This window comes from Medicago sativa, chromosome 6, assembly GCF_051527215.1.
Source record: "Medicago sativa cultivar Bolivia chromosome 6, Bolivia_mono, whole genome shotgun sequence".
In the NCBI taxonomy this organism is placed as follows: domain Eukaryota; kingdom Viridiplantae; phylum Streptophyta; class Magnoliopsida; order Fabales; family Fabaceae; genus Medicago; species Medicago sativa.
In genome coordinates, this window is record NC_140754.1 from 16876558 (window position 1) to 16902729 (window position 26172).

Genomic DNA, 26172 nt, shown 5'->3' on the forward strand with positions numbered 1-26172 from the left:
GCCAAGGTCCTTAATTTTGAATGCTTGGTGTAAGACATTCTTGATGATATTAAATTCAGAAAGAGAATTGCCAGCTAGAATAATATCATCAACATAAACCAAAAGGACAGTGAAGGTCTCAGATGCTGACTTTATAAACAAGGAAGCATCAGAAGCAGCCTGTGTGTAACCATTAGAAATGAGTAGTGCAGTGAGCTTCTCATACCACATTCGACTGGCTTGTTTGAGACCATACAAGGATTTGGACAATTTGCAGACTTGATTAGGTTTGGAAGTTGATAAACCTGGGGGAAGCTTCATGTAAACATCTTCATGAAGATCACCATGAAGAAAAGCGTTGTTTACATCTAATTGGTGAAGAAACCAATGATTAATTGAAGCCAAAGCAATAACCAGTCTGACTGTAGTGACCTTTGCAACTGGTGAGAAAGTATCAAAATAGTCCAATCCTTCAATTTGGTTATACCCTTTAGCTACCAGTCGAGCTTTATACCTCTCTATAGAACCATCAGCATTGTACTTGATTCTATAAACCCATTTGCACCCTATGGGTTTGGTTTGTGAAGGAAGATCCACTATTGTCCAGGTACCAGTTTGATCAAGAGCATTAAGTTCAACTTGCATTGCTTGTTTCCAACAGTCAAATTTGATGGCCTCAGCATAAGATTTTGGTTCAACATGAGAAACAATAGACAAAGCAAATGTATGGTGAGAATTAGATAAATGTGTATGTGAAATAAAATTTGATAATGGAAATGAAGAGCAAGCTTTATTAATGTGAGATGCAGAAATATTAGATGAAGGACATATGTAATCTTTCAGGTAAGATGGAGTTTTCTTATTTCTGGAAGAAACTCTAAGAAGGGGGGATGAAGTAGGCGTGGATGATGGGGAATTGTGGATGCTGTGGTCAGTAGATGAAATAGGTGGTGGAGGTGAAACTGGTTCGTGGATAACAGGGGATGAGGAATGATACTGCCAATTGGAGGTAGGAGAAGAAGTTTGTGAGTTATAAGGCAAAACAAGTTCATGAAAAACAACATTTCTAGAGACAAAAATTTCTCTAGTGTCAAGATCATAAAGAACATAGCCCTTAGTGCCTGACTTGTAGCCCAAGAAAACAGACTTTCTTGCTCTAGGGTGAAGTTTTGATCTGTGAGCAAGAAGAGTGGATGCAAAACATAAACAGCCAAACACTTTAAAGGAATGTATATCAGGTAAAGAATCATATAAAAGTTGATAAGGGGATTTGTGCTTGAGGAGAGGAGTAGGGACTCTATTGATTAAAAAAACTGCATGAAGCACAGCATATGACCAGAAAATTTTGGGAAGTTTGGATTGGAAAAGTAAAGCTCGAGCAACATTGAGAATGTGCTGATGCTTTCTTTCCACTCTACCATTCTGTTGAGGAGTTTCAACACATGATTTTTGGTGTATGATACCTTTAGAGGCATAGAATTCAGTAAGAAGAAACTCTGGACCATTATCTGTTCTGATGTATTTGGGAGTTATTTGATAGTGAGTATGAATTAATTGGACAAAATTTTTGACATGACTAGAGACTTCAGATTTATTTTTAAGTAAAATGACCCATAGGAATCTGGTAAAGTCATCAACAATGGTAAGAAAATACTTATGTCCATGAACAGCAGTAATGGAAAGGGGTCCCCAAATATCAAAATGCAAGAGCTCAAATTTAGAGGAAGCAATAGAAGTACTCAAATTATAAGGCAATTTTCTTTGTTTGGCAAAGTGACAAATGTCACAGATTGCTTTATTATCAATAGTAATAGAAGAGTACAAATGATGCATCATGGACAATCTTTGATTGGACAAGTGACCCAATCTAAAGTGCCAGATTGCATTGGAAGGAATACTAGAAACATGACTATTTGAAGAAACAGAATTACAAGATTGTAAAGACTCTTTATTTGATGGGAAATGAGCAGAAGTAATAGAATGCACTTGAGGTGAAGCAGGAGCAGAAGGATGCAGTCTATAGAGACCATCACAAAGATTACCCAAACCAATCATCTTCTGGGTTTTCACATCCTGTATAATACAAGTATTAAGCAAGAAATGCACATGATAAGGTAAGGTTTGACAAATTTTAGAAACAGAAACAAGATTAACTTTGAAAGAAGGAGAATAAAGAACATGAGTGATGTGAAAATGAGGTGAAAAAACAACTGTACCAGCATATTGAACAAGTACAGATGAACCATTAGGTAAGTTAACTTGAATAGGTTTGATTTTGTAATATGAATGAAACAAATGCAATGATGAACAAATATGTTCATTGGCTCCAGAATCAATTAGCCAATGATCAGGAGGAACATGTAAAGAACAAGAGAAAACTGTGTTTATACCTGAGGTAAAATCAATAGAAGAGGGAAAAGAGGATGTTGTGACATGATTGGTACTAGCAGGATTGGAAGGAGTTGCTGAAGGCACCAAAGAAGATTGTTGTAACAAGGATACAAGGTGACCATATTGCTCTTGAGTCAAACCAGTCTGAGAGATAGATGAATTTCCTTCACTAGAGGTATGAGATTCCATAGCATGCTCAGAATTCACAGCATTTGAAGAAGCAACAGGTTTATTCGTATTGGGATAACCATGTTTTTGATAGCAATACTCCACAGTATGGTTAGTTCGATGACAAAAAGTGCAATATCTGGAGTTGTTTTTGGATTGAGAGGCACCAGAAGGCTTACCACGTTGAAATGGTTTTCTGGCCTCTGAAGCATTAACCAAGATGCTAGAGTCTTCAATAGAAACTGATGGAGTAGGTGCAGTATTGTTACTTTCCTCTTGAACCACCATAGAATATACTTTGTTTATGGAAGGAAGAGGATCCATGAGAAGAACCTGAGTCTTCACAACAGAAAAGCTATCATTCAAACCAGTAAGGAATTGAATCACTTGATCTTCCATTCGAAAATTGCGAGCAGCACGCATAGATTCACAACGGCATGGAAAGGGACAAGTGCACATAGGCATGGGACGATGAGAGTTAAGCTCCTCCCAAAGAGACTTCATTTCTGTGAAGTAATCAAGCACAGATTTATCACCTTGCTTCAAGTTGTTGATAGCAGAACGAAGGGAAGCAACACGAATGCGATCAACCTTCGAAAATCGTTCTTGTAATTCAATCCAAACGTCAACAGCGTGTTCATGAAAGACAATAGTTTGAGCTATTTGCGGTGAAACCGAATTGATGATCCAAGAATGGATCAAATTATTGCAGCGTTCCCACGCATTTCTGTTCAAATCATCCATTGGAGGAATTGGAACAGATCCATCAACGAAAGCAAATTTGTTCTTCGTTCCAAGAGCGCGTTTCATAGAACGACTCCATGCGAGATAGTTGGAACCGGTGAGAAGTGGTGTAACCGTAACCGAATTCGGTCCTTCACTAGGATGCACATAGTAGATGGAATCAGTGTTAGGTTGTTGGATAATGATCGGAGCTGCACGAGGAGGCATGATTGAAGAACAATTGAAGAAGATGAAGCGAAAAACAGAGTAAAGAAAAGAAGCTTGCAGAAAGCTCAATTCGCCAAAGAAAGCGAAGAAAAGAACGAGAAGATGAAAAACGAGGAAGAAGAAGAAGAATCACGAAGGATTCTGAAAGAAAATCAAGCTAGAATGAAGGAAAGAGAAAAGCTTGCAGAGCAAGCAACAATGGCGGAAGCGAGAAAAGGATCGTAACTAACTTTCTCTTTCATGAAGAAGAGAGAGAAAGAAACTGATACCATATTAAGAAACTATGAAAAAGAGTATTGATTCATTAGATTGGAATGAGAGTACATCATAGTATATATACATCAAGGAGTTGTACTATCTTATTCTAGATTGTACTATACAAATGACAAAATGTACTACACTAGCTTTGTTGCTTGTACTTCAAGTTATTTGTGTTCTCATGCTCCTTAGGTGTGGATGCTGTATTGTGTAATAACCTTCAAAAGTTACTGCATTTTCTATTAAAGATTCCTATCAGCACAAAACAAAGTAACAAATATCCAATAACTGAATATTAGGTTCTTGCGATAATATTAGTAATATATATGTCATAGAAACAAGAATATATTGATGAGACAGTAATCAGTGTGAGTAATAAGCATTACCCTTGGGAGAGAAAAGGAAATTGAATAGAAAATAAATATGAAGACTTTACATCCACAGAAGTATATATATAATTCACTTCCGTAAAAACAAGACTGTCCATTAAGTAAAAACATATACAATTCATTTTTTTAGAAGACTGTCCATTAGGTATAATCATTAAGTAATGTGAAAACAAGACTGTCCATTTTTTAATTGGATTCAAATTCAAAAGCAGAATTTTGCCTCCTCCTCTAAATAATAGAATATGGAGAAGTGGAAACAGAAATAATATGTCACACTGTAGACAAGTACGAACATAAAAAAATGTATGCAAATCAACAGCATATGACTGCAACAAAATTTCAGTTCAAATTATCGTATTTAAGTAGCCTGTGTTCATTGCATACTAACAACGTATACATTTTATTCAGAAATAAAACATATTGAATTAAACTAACAAGCAGAAACGATCTTCCTTTCCTTGAAAGGTCATGGAACATCTTCATATGTCAATGATCTAAACCAATTTGTGTAACACTGGTGCTTGATTTATTCTTTTGGTTTATTTCATTCAAAACAACTCTGACAATAATCAGGACTTGGAACAACCCTCACATTCAATGCAATACAATTAAAAGCATGCGAACAAAATCATTATCAAGCCACAATGGTAATCCACCATAGAATTCATGATTACCAAAGGTCACCATCCGGTGGATTTGTTCAATAGGACCAAGCCTATCTATAGTATTCAAAAATAGCAAAGATCACCATCCAGTTGATTTGTTCAGTAGGACGAAGCCTATATATATGTTGTCAAAACTATCAAACTAATTGGTTGCATATTAGAAAAGAAAGTAATGAAAAACACTGATGATTCTAGTATTCACGCTTAAATTCAAATGAAAGTTTACATCCTGGTGATATCCTTGGATAGGAGGACAATTCTTTTCTAATTGGACTTTTTCCCAAAAGCTTTCCATAAGTAGCAACGCCGATCCTCATGTCTTGTAAAAGACTCGCATTTTGTAAAATATATTTTGCAAATCGAATATCATTTGCCAATCCAATATCATTAGCCAAGCCATCAATATTTAAAATAGTACACGATCTAAGGTGAGATGAAACACATTCAAGACCTGAAATTGGCCATTTCCATTCCTTCTGTAAGCTGGTAAACATCCACTGTCAAAGAGATAAAGATTAACATTTATCAAAATATATACAACAATAAACAAACATTGTTCAACTAAGTGAGGTCAGCAACAACATTTATCACATGACGCCATAATGATCGGTCAAATAACATTTATCAAAATATATGCATAAACAAAAAACAACTAGCAAACAAAAATACCTTCTTAATGAAAAAAATTTGAACCTTGGGACAATGGCGGAGCAGTTCTACTACATCACCCCAACAAATATATGAATGACTAGGAAATACTAGTTCAATGGAAATTAAGTTTTGAAAGAGTGGAATGGCTTTCAAAGAGAAAGCTTTTGTGGAATCCATGCCTATGTGTAGAAACTTGACATTGTTAATACCGTTAACCACAACATCCCTTATTCTTATACTCGCTCTAACCAATTTAGGCAATGTCAAGATTTTAAGCCCTTCTGATGCATTTTTTTCATCACGTTTCAGAAAAAAGATAGGTTCAGCATGCCAATCTTCTAGATTAGGACAGGCATAAAGAAAATTTATGTAATCATTACGATTTTCAAAGGAAACTGATGTCAAGCTTAGGGTTTTGAGTGATGGAAGATGAACACATGAAGTATTCTTTCGAACATCTAAACTTTCAAGTTTTAGAACAACAAGGGTTTGAGAGACAAAAAGATCGGGTATCAAGGTGTGTAAAGGCAACGTGAGATGAATTTCCTCTATATTACGCTGTTTTGCGGCTTCCAGCCATTTAGTTACATTAAATCTGCTATTTCTCTGGTGGTATCTGAGGAGACAACTGAAGCGGAAAATTTTGATGGGTTGGTTGGTTGAAAGAGGAGAGAGCATGACATTATTGACAAAACGACGGAAGCGCTTGAAGGTTCTACATTTTTTTATGGTTTTATAGGTGAGGTCGACAACGGGGAGTGAATAGCAGAGCGGTGTCCACCGCTTGGAAAGAATGGCCGTCGTAAAAGCCAGTTTGGTTGGGAGAAAAGAGAGAATGTAAAGCAATAACTCATCTGGTAAATTGCTGATTCTATCGACAGAACTGTTTCCACAACTGTAGAGTGAGTGCTGTGAAAAAAAATAAATTTATTAGTTGGATATGAAGAAAAACTATGATTATTTCATACAAAGCAGATATGATTCTCAAACAGATACACAAAGCAGTAGCAGCTAACCTGAACCGTAGAAGAAGAAGAAGAAGTTGAACGAACCCTTCTTTTCTTCATAGCTAAAAGAATGATTCAGTTCTCCAATTGTATAACTTGGTTGCTATTTATACTAAAATGCCCAAACCAATATTATCACAACACACCAAACCCTAATATAAAAATCAGGGGCGGAAATCAAGATGGTGAATCTGACCCGATACCGTGTTGTTTCAAAACACTAAACACATTCGTATCAATATTGGGAATATTTGTAAAATGAATTTTTTTTCACTACCAAAAAAAAGAAGATTTTTTTTATAAAAAAATATGCAATATTATAAAATAGGTGGATTCTATAGTGACTCAATTAAATCCCTCACCGTTGAAATATCATTAGATGTCTAATTAATGGTCTAAATTTTTTTTTTTGGTCTTAGATGAAGTGGTAATCCACTGAAAATAAACTCACACACAACTGTGAGGTCTCGGGTTCGAACCCGGGTCATGACGTCCGGCCTTGCAATTTCGGCATTTGCCAGTTGAGCTAGGACTTCTAGACATTAATGGTCTAAATTTATTAAAATAAAAAATGAGACCATCAACACATGTTCATACACAACTCTAAGCGAGAGCTTGCCGCCTATTTAGGTTCCACAATACTCGAGGGATTAGTCTCCGCAATTATGTCTTCCTCATCTACCTCCCCTGAATTGCATAAATGTTTGTTGAAGATTAAAAAATTGTGACTAACTAGGGTTTGCAAACATTCAACTTTTGTAAAAGATGTACACTTTAATTAGTTGTCTTTTCTTATATATGTTTGCTAAGACCAAAAAGAAAGCAGATCAACTTTACAATGTTCCTCCGAATTATTTTAAACTTGAAAGGCCATTTTTTATCACATTCATTTCAACCGAAGTTTCAATTTATTTTTTTGTATTGAAGGCCATAACCTAACATTATTCTTGGTAGCGTTTTTCACCATGAAGTATTTAAAGTTTCAAATTTTATGGTTTCTCTTTTGACATCGTAGTTATCAAAACTGATTTTAATTTTGCATTTTGTAATGGTGTGAAAATGTTTGGTGAAAGAAATAGTGATCATTGACACTTTCACATCTCTACTTTTTCATTTTCGAATGGATGTTGATGTTTTCCGCAAGATTTCAAGATTTCAGGGAAGAGGATGAAGAAATATAATAGGGACAAGATTGTATAAGAAAATGTCTACATATTACGAATTTTATTTTCAATAAATCTTGACCATTGATTCAATCAAAAGGTATGTTTCTCATGGTCCGCCGGTGAGGGACTTAATTGAGCCCTCCCTCACCCTAGAATCCACCTATAAAATAATTGATTTTTTTTCAAGTACTCTAGTGGCTGGAGGTCACACAAATATTATGCATTGTCCCTGTCAATTGAGCTAAGCTTAAGGAGACATGATTGAAAATTTTATTATTAATAAGTGTGGCACTAATATTTCAAAAAAAAATAAAAGTATTGTGGCATTAATGATCATTTACGACTATTAAATTTGAGATATGAACAATGTCTCTTTTTAATACGCTACCGTGTGTGTATATTTTATTATGCTTGTTTATATAATTTTGATTAAAATTTTAAATTTTTTAAATATTATTGGATATTGTACAACGATTTATCTATAATTATTGTCAAATTGTATAACAAAATTATTTATTAACCTGATGTATTTTGATTTGTCTGTATATAAAATAAAAACAAAATGTCGATCATTTGTTGTTTATTCCAATGATAATTAGTAAAATGATAACATAAATATATAAATGACTTCATCTTATCCAAATCTTGCATCATCAGGGTAATGTTGGTGGGTTGTAATGAGATAGGGATGCAAAATATTGCTTCATCTTATCCAAATTTTGCAAGTTAGTGGGATGTTGGCTTACTATTTTCTAGTCAAAATACATGAGAGTCGAAGGTGATTCATGATGTGAGGATGTGATTTAGTCAGTCAAAATACAAGAGAAAATCAAAGAAAGATGTGTCTCAATCAGGAATCTATTATGGGTGAGGAATCAATTGAGGATAGGATTCAATCATGAATACACGAGAAAATCAATTGTCATGAAAAGGATCGGGTGCAAGTGAAATACAAATGGCTAGCAGAGGAGTTTCGTTCCAGGCTATAAAGAGGGTGGAGAATCTGAGAAAATCAAAACGAAGAATAAGGACAATCGAAGAAATAAAACAACGAAAAAAAACTTTTTCTCCCTCAAACATGCATTCACTAACACAATTTTTTTTTTTTTTTTATCTTTCTTCTCATATAGTACGTTATGCTTTCCTACCTTTTCATGTTCAAACATCCAATAAAAAGTCTACGTGAATTTCCTAGACTTGCCTGTCTTAAATGCAACACTTGGATACTTGTACGACCACAAAATCTCAACCTTGTCCGTTGTTTTTATGGTGTCTTTGCCAACTCCCAAAAAATTACATCGTGAGTTAGCAGGGACACTATAAAAACCACTGAAAGGGTTGACGTATTGTGGCACTACGAGTATAAAAGTGTAGCATTTAAGACTTGTTGTGGATTTTAAAAACATTTATTGAAAAGCAAGGACTATTTTTCAAAGCCACGCAAAATGTAGGGACCAAAAACATATTTGACTTTAAAATAATTGAGACCTACTAACTGCCACATCATCATTCCGTTAAAGAATTAACAGCAGAGACTAATTTTGATAACGAAGATAAAATGTGAGGATTTTAAAAACATTTAATGAAATGTAGAAATTATTCTTTAATAAGATCATGGTTTTCTCTCCTAGGGTTTTCCATTGAACATCGTTGGAATTCCTTTGTGAGTGTGTTGTTGTCGATCGTTCTGGATCATCCAGACCTGGTCGTTTAGGCTTGGGCACCGTTTGTGTGTTGGAGTTATTTTTACGTGTGTTTGCATCTGTCTTTTGGCACTCTGATTCAAACTCCTCTTTGCTAAATTGGAACCCTTGCAATAACAAAGTCCTTTTCCCATTCCATGTTATGTGATCACATGGGCTTTCAAATACATTGATTATGGAAGATATTTTTGATGGAGGCTTGGTTTCATCAATTGCTTATCATATGACAATCAGATCAATTAGTACATCAGGTTTTTGATTCACGTGGCTTTCTCTCTTGCATCCACAAATTGATATATAATGGATTGGTGTGGCTGCGTCTTTATTTTATGCTGTAAAAAAAAGGTTTCTGTCCATACTATGATCAGATCATGTCTTGCCTACGCCAATACATCAGACATGGTTTAGTGTCCAACAAATGAGTGTTATCGGTTGGAATTGCCGAGGTTTGGGCAGCCCGAGCGCAACTCCTGATTTAAAATATCTCGTTCGGCACTTCAATCCGGATGTACTCTTCTTAAGTGAGACACTAGTATCCCGAAATAAAATTGAAGTTTTTCGTTACTTGCTTGGCTTTGATTCCTGTTTCTCCGTTGATTGCACCGGTAGAAGTGGTGGCCTTGCTTTATTTTGGCGTACCTCTTCAAATTGCACGCTTGTTAATTATTCTAATAATCATATTACCATTGAATTTTCTGATTCTGTTCATGGTACTTGGAGACTCACCGGTTACTACGGGTACCCCAATGGAGAACGTAGGAGAGCTGCGTGGGAGTTTCTTCATCAGTTGTCTAACCAATATGCAGGTCCTTGGTGTATCTTTGGTGATTTCAACGACATTATGGATGATAGTGAAAAGAGGGGTCGTACCTCTAGGCCTCGGTGGCTTATAAATGGATTTCGTCAAGCTGTTCTTGATTCCGGCTTGACAGATGGCCCAGTTGAAGGGTATCCGTTCACTTGGTTTAAGAGTTTGGGTACGCCGCGGGCAGTGGAAGAACGGTTGGACAGAGCACTTGCGAATAATGCCTGGTTCGAATTGTTTCCGAATGCTAACCTTGAAAATCTTGTAGCACCGGCATCGGATCATTATCCCATTCTTTTGAATCGAAATCCAGTACCCCGACCTCATCTTCGTCACCGTAATTTTCGATATGAAAATGCTTGGCACATTGAACCTGGCTTTAGAGAAGTTGTCACTAATGCGTGGAACATGAGTGATCACACTAGCTTAATTCCAAAACTTTCAGCCTGCGCAGCGGATATGTCTTCTTCCAGCAAGGACCATTGTCGTAAGTTGAAAAATAATATTGTTGAATGTCGTCGTGAAATGCAAAATATCAGACTTAACAGTTCAGGTAACAGCCAGAGCCAATTGTTAGAAGTGAGGAAAAGAATGAACAGACTGCTAGCTCAAGATGATGCGTATTGGCGTCAAAGAGCGAAAGCTCATTGGTTTCGTGACGGAGACCGTAACACAAAATTCTTCCATGCTGCTGCCACTTCGCGTAAGAAGGTGAATCGCATACTCTCTCTTGAAGATAATGTCGGTAATAAAGTCTCGAATGATCAAGGCATGCGAGATCTTGCAAAAAATTATTTTCTTGAATTATTTCAACAACACAACAGTGTTGCTGCGCCTGTCATTGATGTCATACAACAATCTGTTTCAGCCAATGATAACATGAGCCTCACGGCACCCTTTACAAAAGAGGAATTTCGGGACGCAATGTTTTCCATGCATCCGGACAAGTGCCCAGGCCCTGACGGCTATAGTCCAGGATTTTATCAGCATTTCTGGAGTCTATGCAGTGATGATATTTACAAAGAATGTTGTGCTTGGCTTGATACAGGGCAGTTCCCACCTGATCTCAATATGACAAATATTGCACTTATACCCAAAGGTATTTCTCAACACAGTATGAAGGATTGGCGTCCAATAGCTCTATATAATGTACTTTATAAACTCATCTCGAAAGTTCTAGCTAATCGATTGAAAGTCGTTCTATCTCAGTGTATCTCGGATTCTCAATCCGCTTTTGTTCCGGGTCGGTTTATCCTTGACAATGCCATGGTGGCTATCGAAGTTGTTCATTTTATGAAAACCAAGAAAAGAGGTGCAGATGGGTATGTTGCGCTTAAGCTGGACATTAGTAAGGCATACGATCATATGGATTGGGATTACCTTCGTCAAGTTATGGCTAAAATGGGGTTCGATAAAAAGTGGATTCATTGGATGAGTTTATGTGTTGAATCAGTTGACTACTCTGTCTTGGTTAATGGGGAGACGGTTGGTCCGATTATTCCGGGTCGAGGCCTCAGGCAAGGGGACCCTCTCTCACCGTATCTTTTCATTATTTGTGCGGAAGGGCTGTCATCCCTTATTCGTGACGCAGAAGAGAAAAATAACATCTTTGGTACTCGTATTTGTCGGGGGGCACCTCCAGTGTCTCACCTTCTCTTTGCGGACGATTGTTTCCTCTTCTTTAGAGCCGAAGTGGATCAAGCTCATGTTATGAAAGACATCTTAATGAAGTATGAGGCTGCATCTGGTCAATCTATTAGCTTGCCGAAGTCAGAAATCTTTTTTAGCCGGAATGTAGACGGAAATCGAAAGACTACCATCACCAATATTTTGGGAGTCCGAGCTGTTTTAGGAACTGGTAAATACCTAGGCTTGCCTTCCATGATAGGTCGTGATCGAACAGCAACCTTTGCGTACATCAAGGATAGAGTTTGGCAGAAAATTAACTCGTGGAGCAGTAAATGTTTATCGAAGGCGGGAAGAGAAGTTATGATAAAGTCCGTCTTGCAGGCTATTCCATCTTATGTGATGAGTATCTTCCAGCTGCCATCTACTTTGATTACTGCTATCGAGCGAATGATTAATTCATTTTGGTGGGGTCACGGTCGTAGTACGGCTCGAGGAATAAATTGGTTGAGTTGGGAGAAATTATCAATGCATAAGTCCCATGGAGGTATGGGGTTCAAAGATCTTTCGGCATATAATTTGGCTATGTTAGGAAAGCAAGGGTGGAAATTTCAAACGGATACCGAGTCTCTGGTGTCCCGTATTTTTAAGGCTCGCTACTTCCCTAACAAATGCTATTTCACGGCAACAATTGGCCACAATCCAAGTTATGTGTGGCGTAGCATTCTTCGTGCTCGTTTCATTGTTCGAGGTGGGGCACGATGGAGTATTGGGTCCGGCCATAATATTCCTATTCTTAATGAACCTTGGTTACTCAATGGGGAGAGTATCCCTGATACCATTGCTGGCGCCCATCTTGTTCGAAATGTCTCTATTAACATTTTGATGGATTCTGCCTTTAAATGTTGGAATGAACTCAATATTCGACAGGTTTTTAGTGAAGAGCTAGCTGTCAAGATTTTGAATACCCCTCTTTATGAACAGGTCCAACATGATAAGCTAACTTGGAAAACAGAAAAATCTGGTCGATATTCGGTTCGTAGTGCTTACAGGCTATGTGTTACGGAGTTAGTTGATTTATCCCATCTTCATGTACCGGGATTTTGGTCGGGGATTTGGAAGCTTAAGGTTCCACCGAAGGTTAAGAATCTAGTGTGGCGTATGTGTCGGGGATGTCTTCCAACCCGTGTTTGTTTGCTTGACAAGGGGATTCAGTGTCCCACCCAATGTGTAAATTGTGACTCTAACCATGAGGACTTAAAGCACATTTTCTTCGAATGTCCCTCTGTTGTTCAAGTCTGGAATTTGGCAAGTTTATGGCATGATATTCAGCTGGCCATGACAGCAACAGGATCTGCAATTGATATCATTTTCTCATTGTTACAAACTCTGTCTGTGACACATTCACAAAGGCTAGCAGCACTGTTTTGGAGTATTTGGAAGCGAAGAAATAACAAGGTTTGGGAGAATGTTACAGACAATAGCGCAACAGTGGTCGAGAGGGCATGTTCCATGATTGAAGACTGGCATAGTGCAAATATTTCTGCTGCTCACGGCCAAAATGTGGCATCTGCTAGTTCAGGAACAGCAGCTGCTACTGCAGTTTCTGCTGCTACAGTATCAGCAAGGTTGAAGTGGCAGCCCCCTGCACCGGGTCGGATGAAATGTAACATCGATGCCGCATTTTCAGCTCAACGTAATCGTACCGGAATTGGCATCTGTCTTCGCGATGAAGGAGGAGTGTTTGTATTGGCTAAAACTGTAAGTTATGTTGGCGTTTATTCGGTTGACATTGGTGAAGCTTTGGGTCTCCATCTCGCTATGCAGTGGATGAGCGATATGCAACTTGACAACATAGATTTTGAGGTCGACTCTAAAGCTACAAAGGACGGAATTTACTCTGGACGGGAAGACATATCTGATCTTGGCAATATTATTACGACTTCCCGAACATTGCTCTCTTCTAAGTTCGTTAACTCTCGGGTGGAGTTTGTCAGGAGACAAGCAAATGCGGTTGCTCATACTCTCGCAGGAGAGGCCACATTTCTCGCTAGTCCCGCTACTTATTTTATTATACCCAGATGTATTGAAACTTTGATTATTAATGATATGCTATAAGCACTTTTCCCTCAAAAAAAAAATTCTTCAAAGGGAAGCAAAATGTAAGTATTAAAATCATATTTAACCCTTTTTTTAAAAGGGTATTTACATTATTACACTTATTAAGAATGGTGATGTTTACACTATTTATCTACACCTCTAATGTTAATTTTGTTCTATTCGAATATTGATGATTTTTTATAAGGTAAAATAATTTTTTGGTCCCTATAAATATATATAATTTCATTTAGTACTAATAATAAAAGGGAGAACCCCCTTTCTTCTTTTCTCTTCTCTCCTTCTCAAACACTAGCCGTCACCCCTTTCTTCTTCTTTTTCTTATCAGAGGGGTGGTTTAGGGTCAATTTAGACCCAAAAATCACCCCTCTGAGTTGTTTTTCCTTCTATCCTAATTGAATAAGTGATTTCACATATTTTCTGTTTTCTTTCGTTTGTTTTTGTGATTTCGTCGTCTCTGAAAGACTCTTTTGTTTTGATTTCCCGTATTTGTGCGGTGTGTTTTTGATTTCCCGTCTTAGTGCGATGTTTATTTGATTCAGGTTGAAAAATTAGCTTATGTACTTTGTCGTTTTATGTTATTAACATGGATGCTGTGAGTTTGTTCACAAATTCATCCTTTTTGTTTTTAGCGAATTTGGATTTGTATTGTATCGATGTACACTATCAATTTGAATGAATGAATATCGTTTATTTTTGTCAATAAAAAAAATAATAATAAAAGGGACATATTTTGGTCCCCATAAAAAATTTCAGTACGTAGTTTTAGTCCTTATTAAATTAAAATTTGAGAAGTTATGCTTAAACTTTTTAATTTTTGAAAGTTTATTGACATACTTGTTAAGAATATTAAAAAGAAAAACTCTTCCCAAAAATTATAACTTTTTATCATCTAAAGAATTAAATATGATTTTTTAAACATCAAAATTTCAAGATAAAAGTAGTAAACTCTTGGCTTAAAAATCAATTTCTGAGCTCATTTTTTGTGGGGAAATTTATTATAATGTTCTAAACAAGTATGTAAAAAAACATTCAAAAGTTTCATAGTTTAATCATAATTAAACAAATTTTAATTTAATAGAGACAAAAACTATTTGCTGAATTTTTTTATTGGGACCAAAACATGTCAATTTTTTATGAGGACTAAAAAATAAAATTGACAATATTTATAGGGACCAAAAGCTTATTTAACTTTTTTTTATATGTATGTTAATTTATTACTATATTTTAATATTGTTCTTTTTACAACTTTATAATCATGGTTTAATTCCTTAAAAAAATTGTGGTTTGATTCTCTAATTTAAATAAAAAAGATTTTAACATTTCATAATCACTTATATAATGACACATCCAAACACTTCAATTTATGTAAATACATTTTGGTGTCTACACTTTGAACTAGGTTGGGATAACTTGTGTCTTACTGAGCAAGACCGCAAAGACACCTTCTATCGCTTCATCCGTTTTGTGGACACTCTCATGCTCTCTTTTCTTTCAGCCAGCAAACCCCTGAAAAGTTTTATCCTAGAATGTCCTCTTGGAAAGATCAAGCAAGATAGTCAGATCTTCAATGCATGGATTGAAGACGCAAAACAGCTTAGTGTTGAGGAAATTAATCTTCATATGGATTTCCACACCTTGAATCCCATAACTTTCATTCTCAAACCCTTGTTGTTCTCAAACTTACGGATTTAGACATTGGAAATGATACTTCCTGTGTCAACCTTCCCTCGCTCAAAACCCTACATTTAATATATGTTTTTTTTGAAAATCAGAATGATTACATAGGTTTTCTTTCAGCTTGTCCCAACCTTGAAGATTTGAATGCTGAACCTGTCTGTTCTAGGAAACCTGGTCGAAACAACACATCCGAAGGGTTGAAATCCTTGGCCTTACCTAAATTGGTTGGAGCTAGTATCGATGTGGCAGATGCTCACTTTAATCTCATTAAAAATATCAAGTTTCTACGTGTAATCATAAATCAAAAGGATTCTATCAAAGTCATTCATGTGTTTTCAAACTTAATTCATACTGACCTGTTGTTTTCTCGTTACTCATTTAATAATTGGGATCATGTAGTACAACTGTTATGCCATTCTCCCAAGCTTCAAATTCTTTCTATTATAGGTTTGCTTGTTTTTCTTTTTTCATATATTTTGTATAAATGTTGTTTTTTTATCTCCTTGACAGTCGAAGAATACAACCTCATCCAAGAAATGGAAATGCCCATCCTCGGTTATTGAATGTGTTTCATCTCACCTCAGATCATGTACTATTTCAAACTTTAATGGCTCGGCAAATGATCTTCGTTTTACAAAATATATTTTGCAGAATGCGAGTCTCTTACAAGACATGAAAATCATCATTAATACTTATGGAATGTTTTCAGGAAATTTGGAAAAAAGTCAGATTCTAGAAGAATTGTCCTCCTTCCCAAGGATATCTTTAGGATGTAATCTTTCATTTGAATGAGTATAGTTACTAGAATTGTCGGTTTTTTCATTAGTTTATATTCTAAATATGTTGCAACCATTTAGTTTGATAGTTCAAACAACATATATGGTAGATTACAATTGCAACTCAATTAATGATTATGTTTGGATGCTTTAAATATTATTTTGCTCTATTACTTTGAAAGTGAGAATTATGTCCTTATTATTGTCAGAATTGTTTGACTGTTCTTGTGTTTTGAATATGTTGGCATTGTTAACTGTCAATTCAATGCTACTCCCATGACTCAACGTTTTTGGGGCATAACAGTTGTTGTATAATTCTTCTTCCAGACCTAGTTGAACTGATAGCTTGAAGATTTGCATTAGACGTGTATATATTTTTTGTTGTCTGAACTTTCTTGTGCTTTTCTTTTTCATCTCTTTCTAAATATATTCTTTTATAGTTATCCTCCGAATAAAAGCTACCCTTGTACATAGCTACAGAGTGGTACACTTTTTTAACTGCATTATCCACATACTCACCTATCTCTTTTTCTGTTATCCTTCAATTAAATACGATAATTTTAACAGCGATTTTTCTGCATATATATGTTGTTGATTAGCATACATTTGCTGCAGTTCTTGGAAATTGACACTGTCTTTACTATCTGAAGTCATGTGTGTGTGCCCGCGCGCTTGTGCATGCATTTATTCTATCTTGGTTCTATCACAATAATATTGTCGAACATAGGAAAGAAATATATCATTATCCCATGAACAAAAACAGTTGTGACATAGAAGCAACTAAATCATAAACAAGTCAATCCTAGAAATCGTAGTGCCAAGATACATTATCTTCTTGTCATATCAACAATTGTGAGAGGAACCAGAGAATAAAAAGATAAGAATTTCAGGCCAAATCAAACTAGAATGCCAGACACATGCAGCTACATTGAATGAAAAGAATAAATGATTGTGTGATTCGACCCAATCAAAAGAATAAATGCTACATTGTTGACATCCCTTATTAGTTATTACAGCAGCTCTTTGCCAAAGTTCCATCCTAGTTGCAACCCTCACTTGAAGCAGTTTCCAGCCGAAGACATACACTTTCGACGGAAAGGAGGATGATCTTAATTGATTGACAGCGTTTAAAATCAAGCTGTCCACACCAGAAGATTGACAGAACTGAAGAATCTCTCTATAACATGTTTTAACCGAGAAATCTGAAGCAGGATCGGGAATCCAGACAAACGCATCTGCTGCACGAGAGTAGACAGAACAGCGGCCAGACTAGCTTCTGCCGGGTCCAGGACAGTTTTCAGTCCTAGTTTTAATCAAGCATGAAAAAAAAAATTGTATTCTCTGTCGCCTTCTACTTAGTTATGCAAGTACAAAGTTTTTTGCGTAGTCCTCATGATGTATGAAAATTTCTGAGATGCTATTTCATTTGACAGTAGCCTCGGAAGGCAAGTTATTGGAATTATATGTTATTTTGAAGAAAATGAGTCCAAGCTACATGAAGACTTACTTATAAGCTAATATTTGAATGTTAAATGCAATAGAAATACATGGTCTGACGCTTCAACTGATATTTGATTTGCACAAGCTTAATAACAATTAATTAAGACTATCCTTCAAAAAACAATTAATTAAGACTAGATAATTTCTCATATGCTTAATCAACAACACTCAGTAATGTAGATCACACCAGTTTGCTATTGCTGTTATTAAATTCAGATTAGTAACTAACTTGTCCAAAGAACTAAAACAACACAAATAGGCTCTCACCAAAGCCCTATATACACGAGTAACGCATGACTAACCAAAACGCAGCGTAAGTTAAAATGAAGTTGCCAAACAATTCAAAGACATTAAGAAAATAAACGTTGTCCACAAGGCGCTTCGCAGAGCCGCCGAATTTAAGTTACAAAAAAGACTAAAACAAAACATTATCACTCGTCATCAACCAGCTCTCCATCAACGATCACCTTAAACAGATCAAGTTCCTCCACCTTCGCGTCAGGGTTGAACAAAAGGCCCTGTTCTTTAGCACGCCCGAAACCTTTCTGAAAATATATCGCCAAGGCTCGCCTCCCCTCGTCTACTGCCGCCTCTGACTTCTCCAGCGCAGCTTTATTTTCATCCCTTTCCCTCTCCGCCTTCTCTTTCGCTTCCTTCATCTCTTTCAAGGCGTCCTCTGCAGCTTTCTTGTCCTTCAACGCCTCTTTGAGCCGACCATCTAGCCCAGTAGACTTATGCTTCCACTTCTCAACATCCTCCGCGACATCATTATACTTTTTCTCCACCAGGTCATGCTTCACCTCCAAACAGTGGGTCATCAGTAAGACCCTCAAAGTTGCAGTACCAGCATCAGCCACTAGGTCACTACACTTGGCCTTCACCCCAACTTCAACGTCAACTTTCGCAAACGGAACTTTTTCTTTCAAGTACCTACAAGTCGCCAGACAACAGTGTCGCAAAGAATTAATTTATTTTCAACATAAATAAAAAGAAAAACGTAGGGTGCTCAAAAGCACATACCGACGAAAATCAAACTCCGAATGCCAGAAAGACTCCATGGCCTCATCATTCAGTGACGTACCGCCAACCTCTTTCCCCAACGGGGGGCGACCTCCCCCAGTTTTAGCCCCCCAGGATGTCCTCGACTTCTTGGACGCCGGCGACTCTGCAGAAACAAGGGCGTTTTCCCCCCAGTACCCTCTAAATCCTCCACCTCAATGACTCCCGCTTCACCCTTGCTAGAAGACTCTTTGCGTTTCAACTTCCTCAAAGAAACACCCGTCGGGCTGCTGGACACATAACCATCCGGGTTCTGACTCTTCTCAAGTTCCGCCAGATACTTTCTCATCTCTGCTCCAGTGAGAGGCAACATTTCCTCTGCAAAAGGTCAAACGACATCAGTTAGAAGGATAACATGATAACTCTCAAAATAAAATTCAACACAAACGATTAAGAGAACACTCACGTAAATAAGCGTTCAACCGAACGACATCACCTTCCCTATTTAATAGCTCATGGATATTGGTTAAAGGGGCCTCCTCCAAGAAGTGCACAAGCTTACGCTCGTAGGGTGACATCGCGTCACGATCATACCCTTTCACTGCCAAAGGAGTACTTGTCCATCTCAATGGAAACTTGGACACACCGTCCACCAGCACAGAAGATGTAGAACACTCCGGCGCCCCCTGTACCCTAACAAAGGTATCTCGCCATTCCTTTTTAAAGTTGCATGCATAAGTAGGAAACAACCTTTTCCTAGAATGGGCAGAAATCGCAATCCATGTGCCTTTGTTGACGTCCTTGGTCCCATAGAAGTGAAAGAAAACACCAACAGAAGGCTCCAGACCTAAAGACTTGCATAAAATCTCGAAACCACGGATAAACGCCAAACTATTGGGGCGTATTTGAGTGGGCGCAACATTAAGAAGTCTCAAGACATCCATCTCAAAAGGCGTGAAGGGAATCTTCACGCCAAACTCTTCCAACACGGCGGTATAGACAAAATACGATTCGTCGCCCTCACCCGCCATCTCTTGATCACAAGCACGCTCGCCAGGGTCACAAGACAACAATACTATGTCCTCTTCTCGCCCAGTGGCAGAAATGTCAAACTTGCTCCGAAAGGTGTCCAGGGCAGAAACATCAACATACAGGGACTCCTCCGCTAATACTTCTTCGGCAAAAGAGGCCATTTCGACTAACCTAGAAGAATGTCCGTCTCCCACCAACCCTACAGGAATCTGAAACGGATGAATCTCCTGGCACTCGTCCTCCTTACGGTTCGTTCCTGAAGTGGCTGACAAAAACACACAGTCACTATCGCTACCCGAATTAGTGCTAGACTCACTAGATAAATCGCTAAACAACCCTTCCCCGAATAAACCAGCATAATAAGTGTCCCAGTTAATAATCCTGTCAGGACCAGTAGCATGTTTTAGACACTCCTTCCTCAAACGATCCCTCTCAAATGGGTCTAGGTTGAACCAGTTTCCCCTTTTCGTCACACTCTCTAATCAACACCATACCTCAAACTCGAACTCTCACGAATCGCGAAAAACAAAGTAAAATGTGGGAGATGGTAGGAATTGAGGAATACCTGTGAAGAAAGGAAGCAAGTGTCTGCTGAAGCTACTTAGCCGGAAGAGAAACGGACGAGAGGAATTTGGAACAGAAGAAATTAAGCGAAAGAAATGAAAAAGGTAAAAAGCCAAACACGCTCTTAAAAAGACGAAATCGCCTTGGGAAGCGTGTCCAGGACGATTGAGTGGAATAACGTCATCAGATCTCGACACGTGGTGATCATCGGAAACGGCAAAGAATGCGAAGCGTCCAGAAGGCGAGCTTATACCTCAGTTCACGCCACACAACGTACGTCGCCCAAATTTTGAGTAAGTACAGTCGCCCATATGCTTACAACATCCCATGATAGGCTCAATACAATGCTTTGAATTCAGGTCGCATAATCCACCCTCGGGACCTCCGGAATGCTCTAAACTCGCATTTATGAAATTTTCTCAAAACAGAGCGCGGCATGACTATGCAAAAACAAGCACTTCGCCTTATCCCAAGACTTGTGCTTTGGGGGCTGTGGACCGTCATAACATTCCTAAGGGACTCGATGACCTCCAGAAGATCCGTTCCCATGTCATCATCACTTCGCCTTGTCCCAAGACTTGTGGTTGGGGGGTTGTGGACCGTCATAATATTCCTAAAGGCTCAAAAACCCTCCATAAGGGCCTAGGCGCCCTCCAGAAGGGCCAAGTCGCCCTCTAGAAGGGCTCAGACACCTTCAGAGAGGTTATCCAGGCCTAGGCGCGTCTTCCGTAGGACGCCGCCTTAATTAGTCTGCAGGACCTTCTAAAAACCACCCAAAATACGTAAATACCCCTGTTGCTTGGGAACCAAGCAACCAAAACCCAAGCCCATAGCAGGCTATAAATACCTCTCCTGAGAGCATTCTCAAGGCATCCAATAATCAGTCTAAACCCTAGAATCCTAGTATTCCTTACCGTACTTTTTTGCAAGTACAGGCCTTGAAAAAGAATAACATAACAAATGTTATGATCCGAAAATATCAAAGAAAATAGACATGTTGCAGTCATTGAGTCATAGCAGTACGTAGCATTGAAAATAGAAACTAATGAAAAACATAGATAATTCTATTAACTATACTTAACTTCAAATGAAAGTTTACATCCTAGCGATATCCTTGGACAAGAGGACAATTCTTCTATAATCTGACTTTTTTCCAAAAGTTGTCTATTAGTAGTAACACCGATTGTCATGTCCTGTAAAAGCCTCGCATTCTGTAAAATATATGTTGCAAATCGAAGATCATTTGTTGAGCCTTGAAAGTTTAAAATAGAACATGATCTGAGGTGAGACTAAACACATTCAAGAACGAAAGTTGGGCATTTCCATTCCATGGATGAGCTGGTCATTGTCCACTGTCAAAAAGATAAAAAAAAACGTTTATCAAAATAAGTGAAAAAAAAAAGTGCAAACAAAGTAACAAACATGCAACTCAACAAACCTTTTTGATAAAAAGAATTTCAAGCTTGGGACAACAGTGGAGTAGTTCTATTACACCGTTCCAGCAATTAAATGAGCCTAAACCATACAATAGTTCACAATGAGTTAAGTTTCGGAAGAATGGAATGACTTTGAAAGAAGCCTCTAGAGGTCTGGTTTCGAATCCTGTGATTATGCGTAGAAATTCGACATTATCAATACCGTTAAACAGAGCATCCATTGAACCGATACTCGCTCTAACCAACTTAGATAAGGTTAAGGACTTAAACCCTTCTGCCTCTTGTGAACTTTTATCAATAAGAATCATATCACTATCTATATAGATATATTCAGCATGTAAATCTTGTAGGATAGGACAAGCAGAAAGAAAATTGATGTAATCATTCCCATTTTGAAAACGAACAATTTTCAAATATAAGGTTTTGAGTGATGGCAGATCAACACACGAAGTATCAATTGTAAGTATCAACAGCTCAAGTTTGAGAACAACAAGGGTTCTAAAGATGAAAATAATGGGATTCAAGGTGTGGAAATGCATATTGAGATGAATTTCCTCAACACGACGCTGTTTAATGACTTCAAGCCAGGAGGCAAAGCCTTTGTTGAAGATGCTACAATGACATTGCATGCGGTTTCCAAACCAATAGTTAAGGCGAAATGATTTGAGGGATTTGATACTTGAAAGAGGAGATAGCATGATAGTATCGACAAAACAACCAAACCGATTAAAGGTTTCAAGGTCTTTGAAAATTTCATTGTTGAAGTCAAGAACAGGGACTGAATAGAAGAGTGTGGTCCACCGCTTGGAAAGAATGGTTGTAGTGAAAGCTTGTTTTGTCTGAAGAAAAGAGAGTATGTAACACAATAAATCATCTGGTAAATTGCTGATTCTATCGACAAAACTGTTACCACTGTCGAAAGGTGTGTTATACCCTAATTTTGGACCTAAAAATACTTGTTCAATTCCTCTTTTCTTGCATTTTAAGTCATTTGAACTGTCTCTGATCAATTACTTCTTTCTCTGCATTTTATTTCAATGTTATTTGCAAAATTCATGGAAAAGGGCATTTTAGTCATTTCCTATGCCAAAATTTCTTTCAGTCTTTTAAAAAATTGTTTGAGTCTTTTCATTTGGTTTGAATAAGTCTCTGTTTCATTCTATGTCAAAATCCAGTTCAAAAATTGCATTTGAAGTAATTTTGAGTCAGTTTTGCCCCTAGGGGCATTTTAGTCTTTTCATGTATCAAAACTTTGTTTAAACTCTTAAAATTGTCTCTGAGTCTTTTAATTTTGCTTGTATACGTTCTTGCTTCAATCCCCTGTTAAAAATCCATTTTAAAATTTGCATCTGAGTCATTTTTAGTCGTTTTAGCCCCAGGGGCATTTTGGTCATTTCACACGAAATTTTGGCAGAGAGAGGTTACTTTAAAGTACCTCATTTAAGCCATTGGTTCGTTTTAGTCCGTTTTTTCATTTTTAATCGTTTCACTTTACGTTTATTTCAAATTACTTTTTTAAAAATTCAATTTTATTAATTTTTGCATTTTAGTCCTTTTGTGTCTTTTTTTCATTTTTTCATTTTTGGTCCTTATCTTTTATTATTTTGCAGTTTAGTCCTTTTGGTCCAAGTCATTAGTCCAGTCCACGTGTCATTTTTTCATTTGTCCAGTCAGTTACAAGTCCAGTCCATGTGTCACTATTCTATTCGTCCAGCATTCACAAGTGGCAGCCTATAAAAGGCCACCTCATCAGTCAAAATCACACAGATCCATTCACTTCATGCCAACTCACACAAACACTTTCTCAGTTTCTCTCTCCAAAATCACAGATCAAAAACTCAAAGAATTCAAGAACACGATGAACAACTTCATCATCCTCAAACCCTAACTGAATTTCCAGAAACACAATCCATCATAAAACCGTTCAAAATCCTTCAATCCTCACCAAATTCAAACCCTAACCGAATCAGAAGCATCACAGAAACATCAAATTTCTTCTCAATTTCACAAAAACAGTTCGAATTCACAAAAAAGAGGAAGAAGCTTTCAGAGATTCCAAGGAATCATCATCATCAAGCTTCACCTTCGCAATTCCAACGCGGAATCATCATCAAACGACGATGAAACTCACGCGATCACGAAGGATTTGAGGAGAAGAGGGAAAGAAAGATCAAATTCGAAGTCGCATCAGAAGAAGAGAAAGAATACGAAGTTCATCAGAAGAAGAACAATCGAAGAATTCACATCTCCTTCGTTCGTCACATCTCCGACCTAAACACAGGTATCAGACTCTCTTTCCTTTTCTTTTCGTTTTTTCCTTAGAAAATCTAGAAAATTTGCTTCATACATGCGTTTTTTGCTACGAATCAAAGTAGATCGGAACGATTTAAGAGCTTTCCTTCAAAGAATCATTTGAACAAGGAAAAAAGAAGAAGAGTTAACGGAAAAAACATCAAAGCCGTAAGACAAATCCTCCGATCTACGTTGATTCAAGAGTCTTTTTAGAAAACTGATGCTGGAATCGAATAGAGGAGAGAAAGAGCTTTAGAAACATGTGATTAGGTCTTAGATCTGGGTGGTTTGAGGCTCCGACGCGGCGGTGCCACCGCCGGCCACCGCGTCGGAGAAAGGTTGAAGATGACCGGTGTTAGGTCGGAGAAGAGAGAGTTTACAGACTCTCTCTCTCTCTAGGAACATTGTAGAGAGAGAAACGAGTGAGGTTTGTGTGGTTTTTCCCTTGGTTTTGGCTTATATACCAGCCTATCAATCCCACGCGCGCGTGCACACACCGTTTATCATGCTCCTTCGTTCTTGAGGCCGTTGGATCTAGGTTTTGGAAGATCTGGATCAATCCAACGCCTCTGAGGCTCTTGGATGATCCAGGTGTATCCATATGCGTGGGCTTGGGCCTATAATCTGTGTATACTGTGTTTTGTTGATTCTCTTTGCTATTTCTCACACTTTTTTTTTGCCAATCACACCTCTGATGAACTTGAAATTTTTCATAAAAGTTCCATTAAAATTCATAGAGTTTTCTTGATGTTTTTGTGATGTTTTTTTGATAGTTTTATACTGGAAAAATTGATAGGGAATATTGATGCTACTTCTTGTTTCATTCCTTGAATTTCATGTTAAAAATTGGTGAAAATTGGCTTAATTTTGTTTTCAATTCTTGATTTACACTTGTGGTTCATGATATGTGATTTTGTGAGAAGTTTACCTCAGTTTGAATGTGTTTTTTACTGGTCATGTGCATATGTTGTTTACTTGCTTGCTTTGCAAGCAATGTTGGTGAATAAATAGTGTAAATAGGCCTAAATTCACATTAAAATGTAAGGCTTACTATAACTCTTAGATTTTCATTTTTAAACCTGGATTTCATGTCTTGAAAATATGTTGAACCATGAGAATTATAAGTCATAGTTAAGCCTTGCTTTAGTGAGGAATTTTAGGTCTATTATGCATTACTCTTGCTTATTTTATATATCCATTTTTTTCCCATTTGGTTATGATGGCTTTACTTACCTATATCTCTATTCTCTATGCCTTATATTACTAACAATTTCCTCTATTGAATTTCATACATCATGAGCATTTCATCTCCCATCTCACATCTTCATCCTTTTATTTTTCTACACTTTAAAGTTCATGCAAAAATTAGAATGTAAAGACTTAGGAGTTCTTGTAATATTTTACTTTCATGCAATTTAAAATTCTTGCAAGACCATAGAATGTATCTAGGCCAATGATGTAAAGGACAATGGACTCTAATAATGTACACCGACACAAGCACCGACACATGCACACACATCACTTTAGGTATATGGCTAGAATATGCATGTTTAGATGTATGTTTAGGATTGTATGTTTAGATGTATGCCTAGGGTTTACACTTAGAAAAATCAATTTTCCAAAAATATGAACAACATCACTCAAATATTTTTCTTAATAAACCTTGGGATCAAAATCCCATTGATTTTCCTTTCATTTTCTTAATCAAAACTTTAATGAATTTTAACCATACTTAGACCTTTTTGCAAAATAACTAATTTCACCTCACATTTTTCCAATCTTATGCCCTTGAGGCCTCTCAATCTCCATTCTTCAAATTCCAATTTTCAAACTTAAAATCAACCAACAAAAATAAAAATCTTTTTGGAAGAGAACTACGGTGGATTTGATCCCTTAAACGGGTACGTAGGCAAGGAATCAAAATTCCTTCAATTCAAATAAAACAAAATTTCAAACACAATCTTCTCCCTCCAATTCTTCACCTAGAATACTCTTAGGCTTAATATCATCTTTCAA

The 26172-nt window shown here is 37.2% G+C and overlaps 2 protein-coding genes across 2 annotated transcripts; both read right to left on the reverse strand.

Annotated features, from left to right (window-relative positions):
- Positions 1-1734: 1734 nt before the first annotated feature.
- LOC146913271 (uncharacterized) lies at positions 1735-3958 on the reverse strand. Its single transcript, XM_085716488.1, has 2 exons — positions 2370-3958; positions 1735-2052 (listed from the first exon to the last, which is right to left on the reverse strand). The coding sequence occupies exons 1-2, from the start codon at positions 3487-3489 to the stop codon at positions 2018-2020; spliced, it is 1155 nt and encodes a 384-aa protein (XP_085572614.1). The 5' UTR covers positions 3490-3958; the 3' UTR covers positions 1735-2017.
- Positions 3959-4924: 966 nt separating this feature from the next.
- LOC146913272 (putative F-box/FBD/LRR-repeat protein At4g13965) lies at positions 4925-6519 on the reverse strand. The gene is made up of 3 exons (XM_085718915.1): positions 6449-6519; positions 5471-6335; positions 4925-5298 (listed from the first exon to the last, which is right to left on the reverse strand). Exons 1-3 carry the CDS (start codon positions 6517-6519, stop codon positions 4993-4995), a joined length of 1242 nt encoding a protein of 413 aa, XP_085575041.1. The 3' UTR covers positions 4925-4992.
- Positions 6520-26172: the final 19653 nt, after the last annotated feature.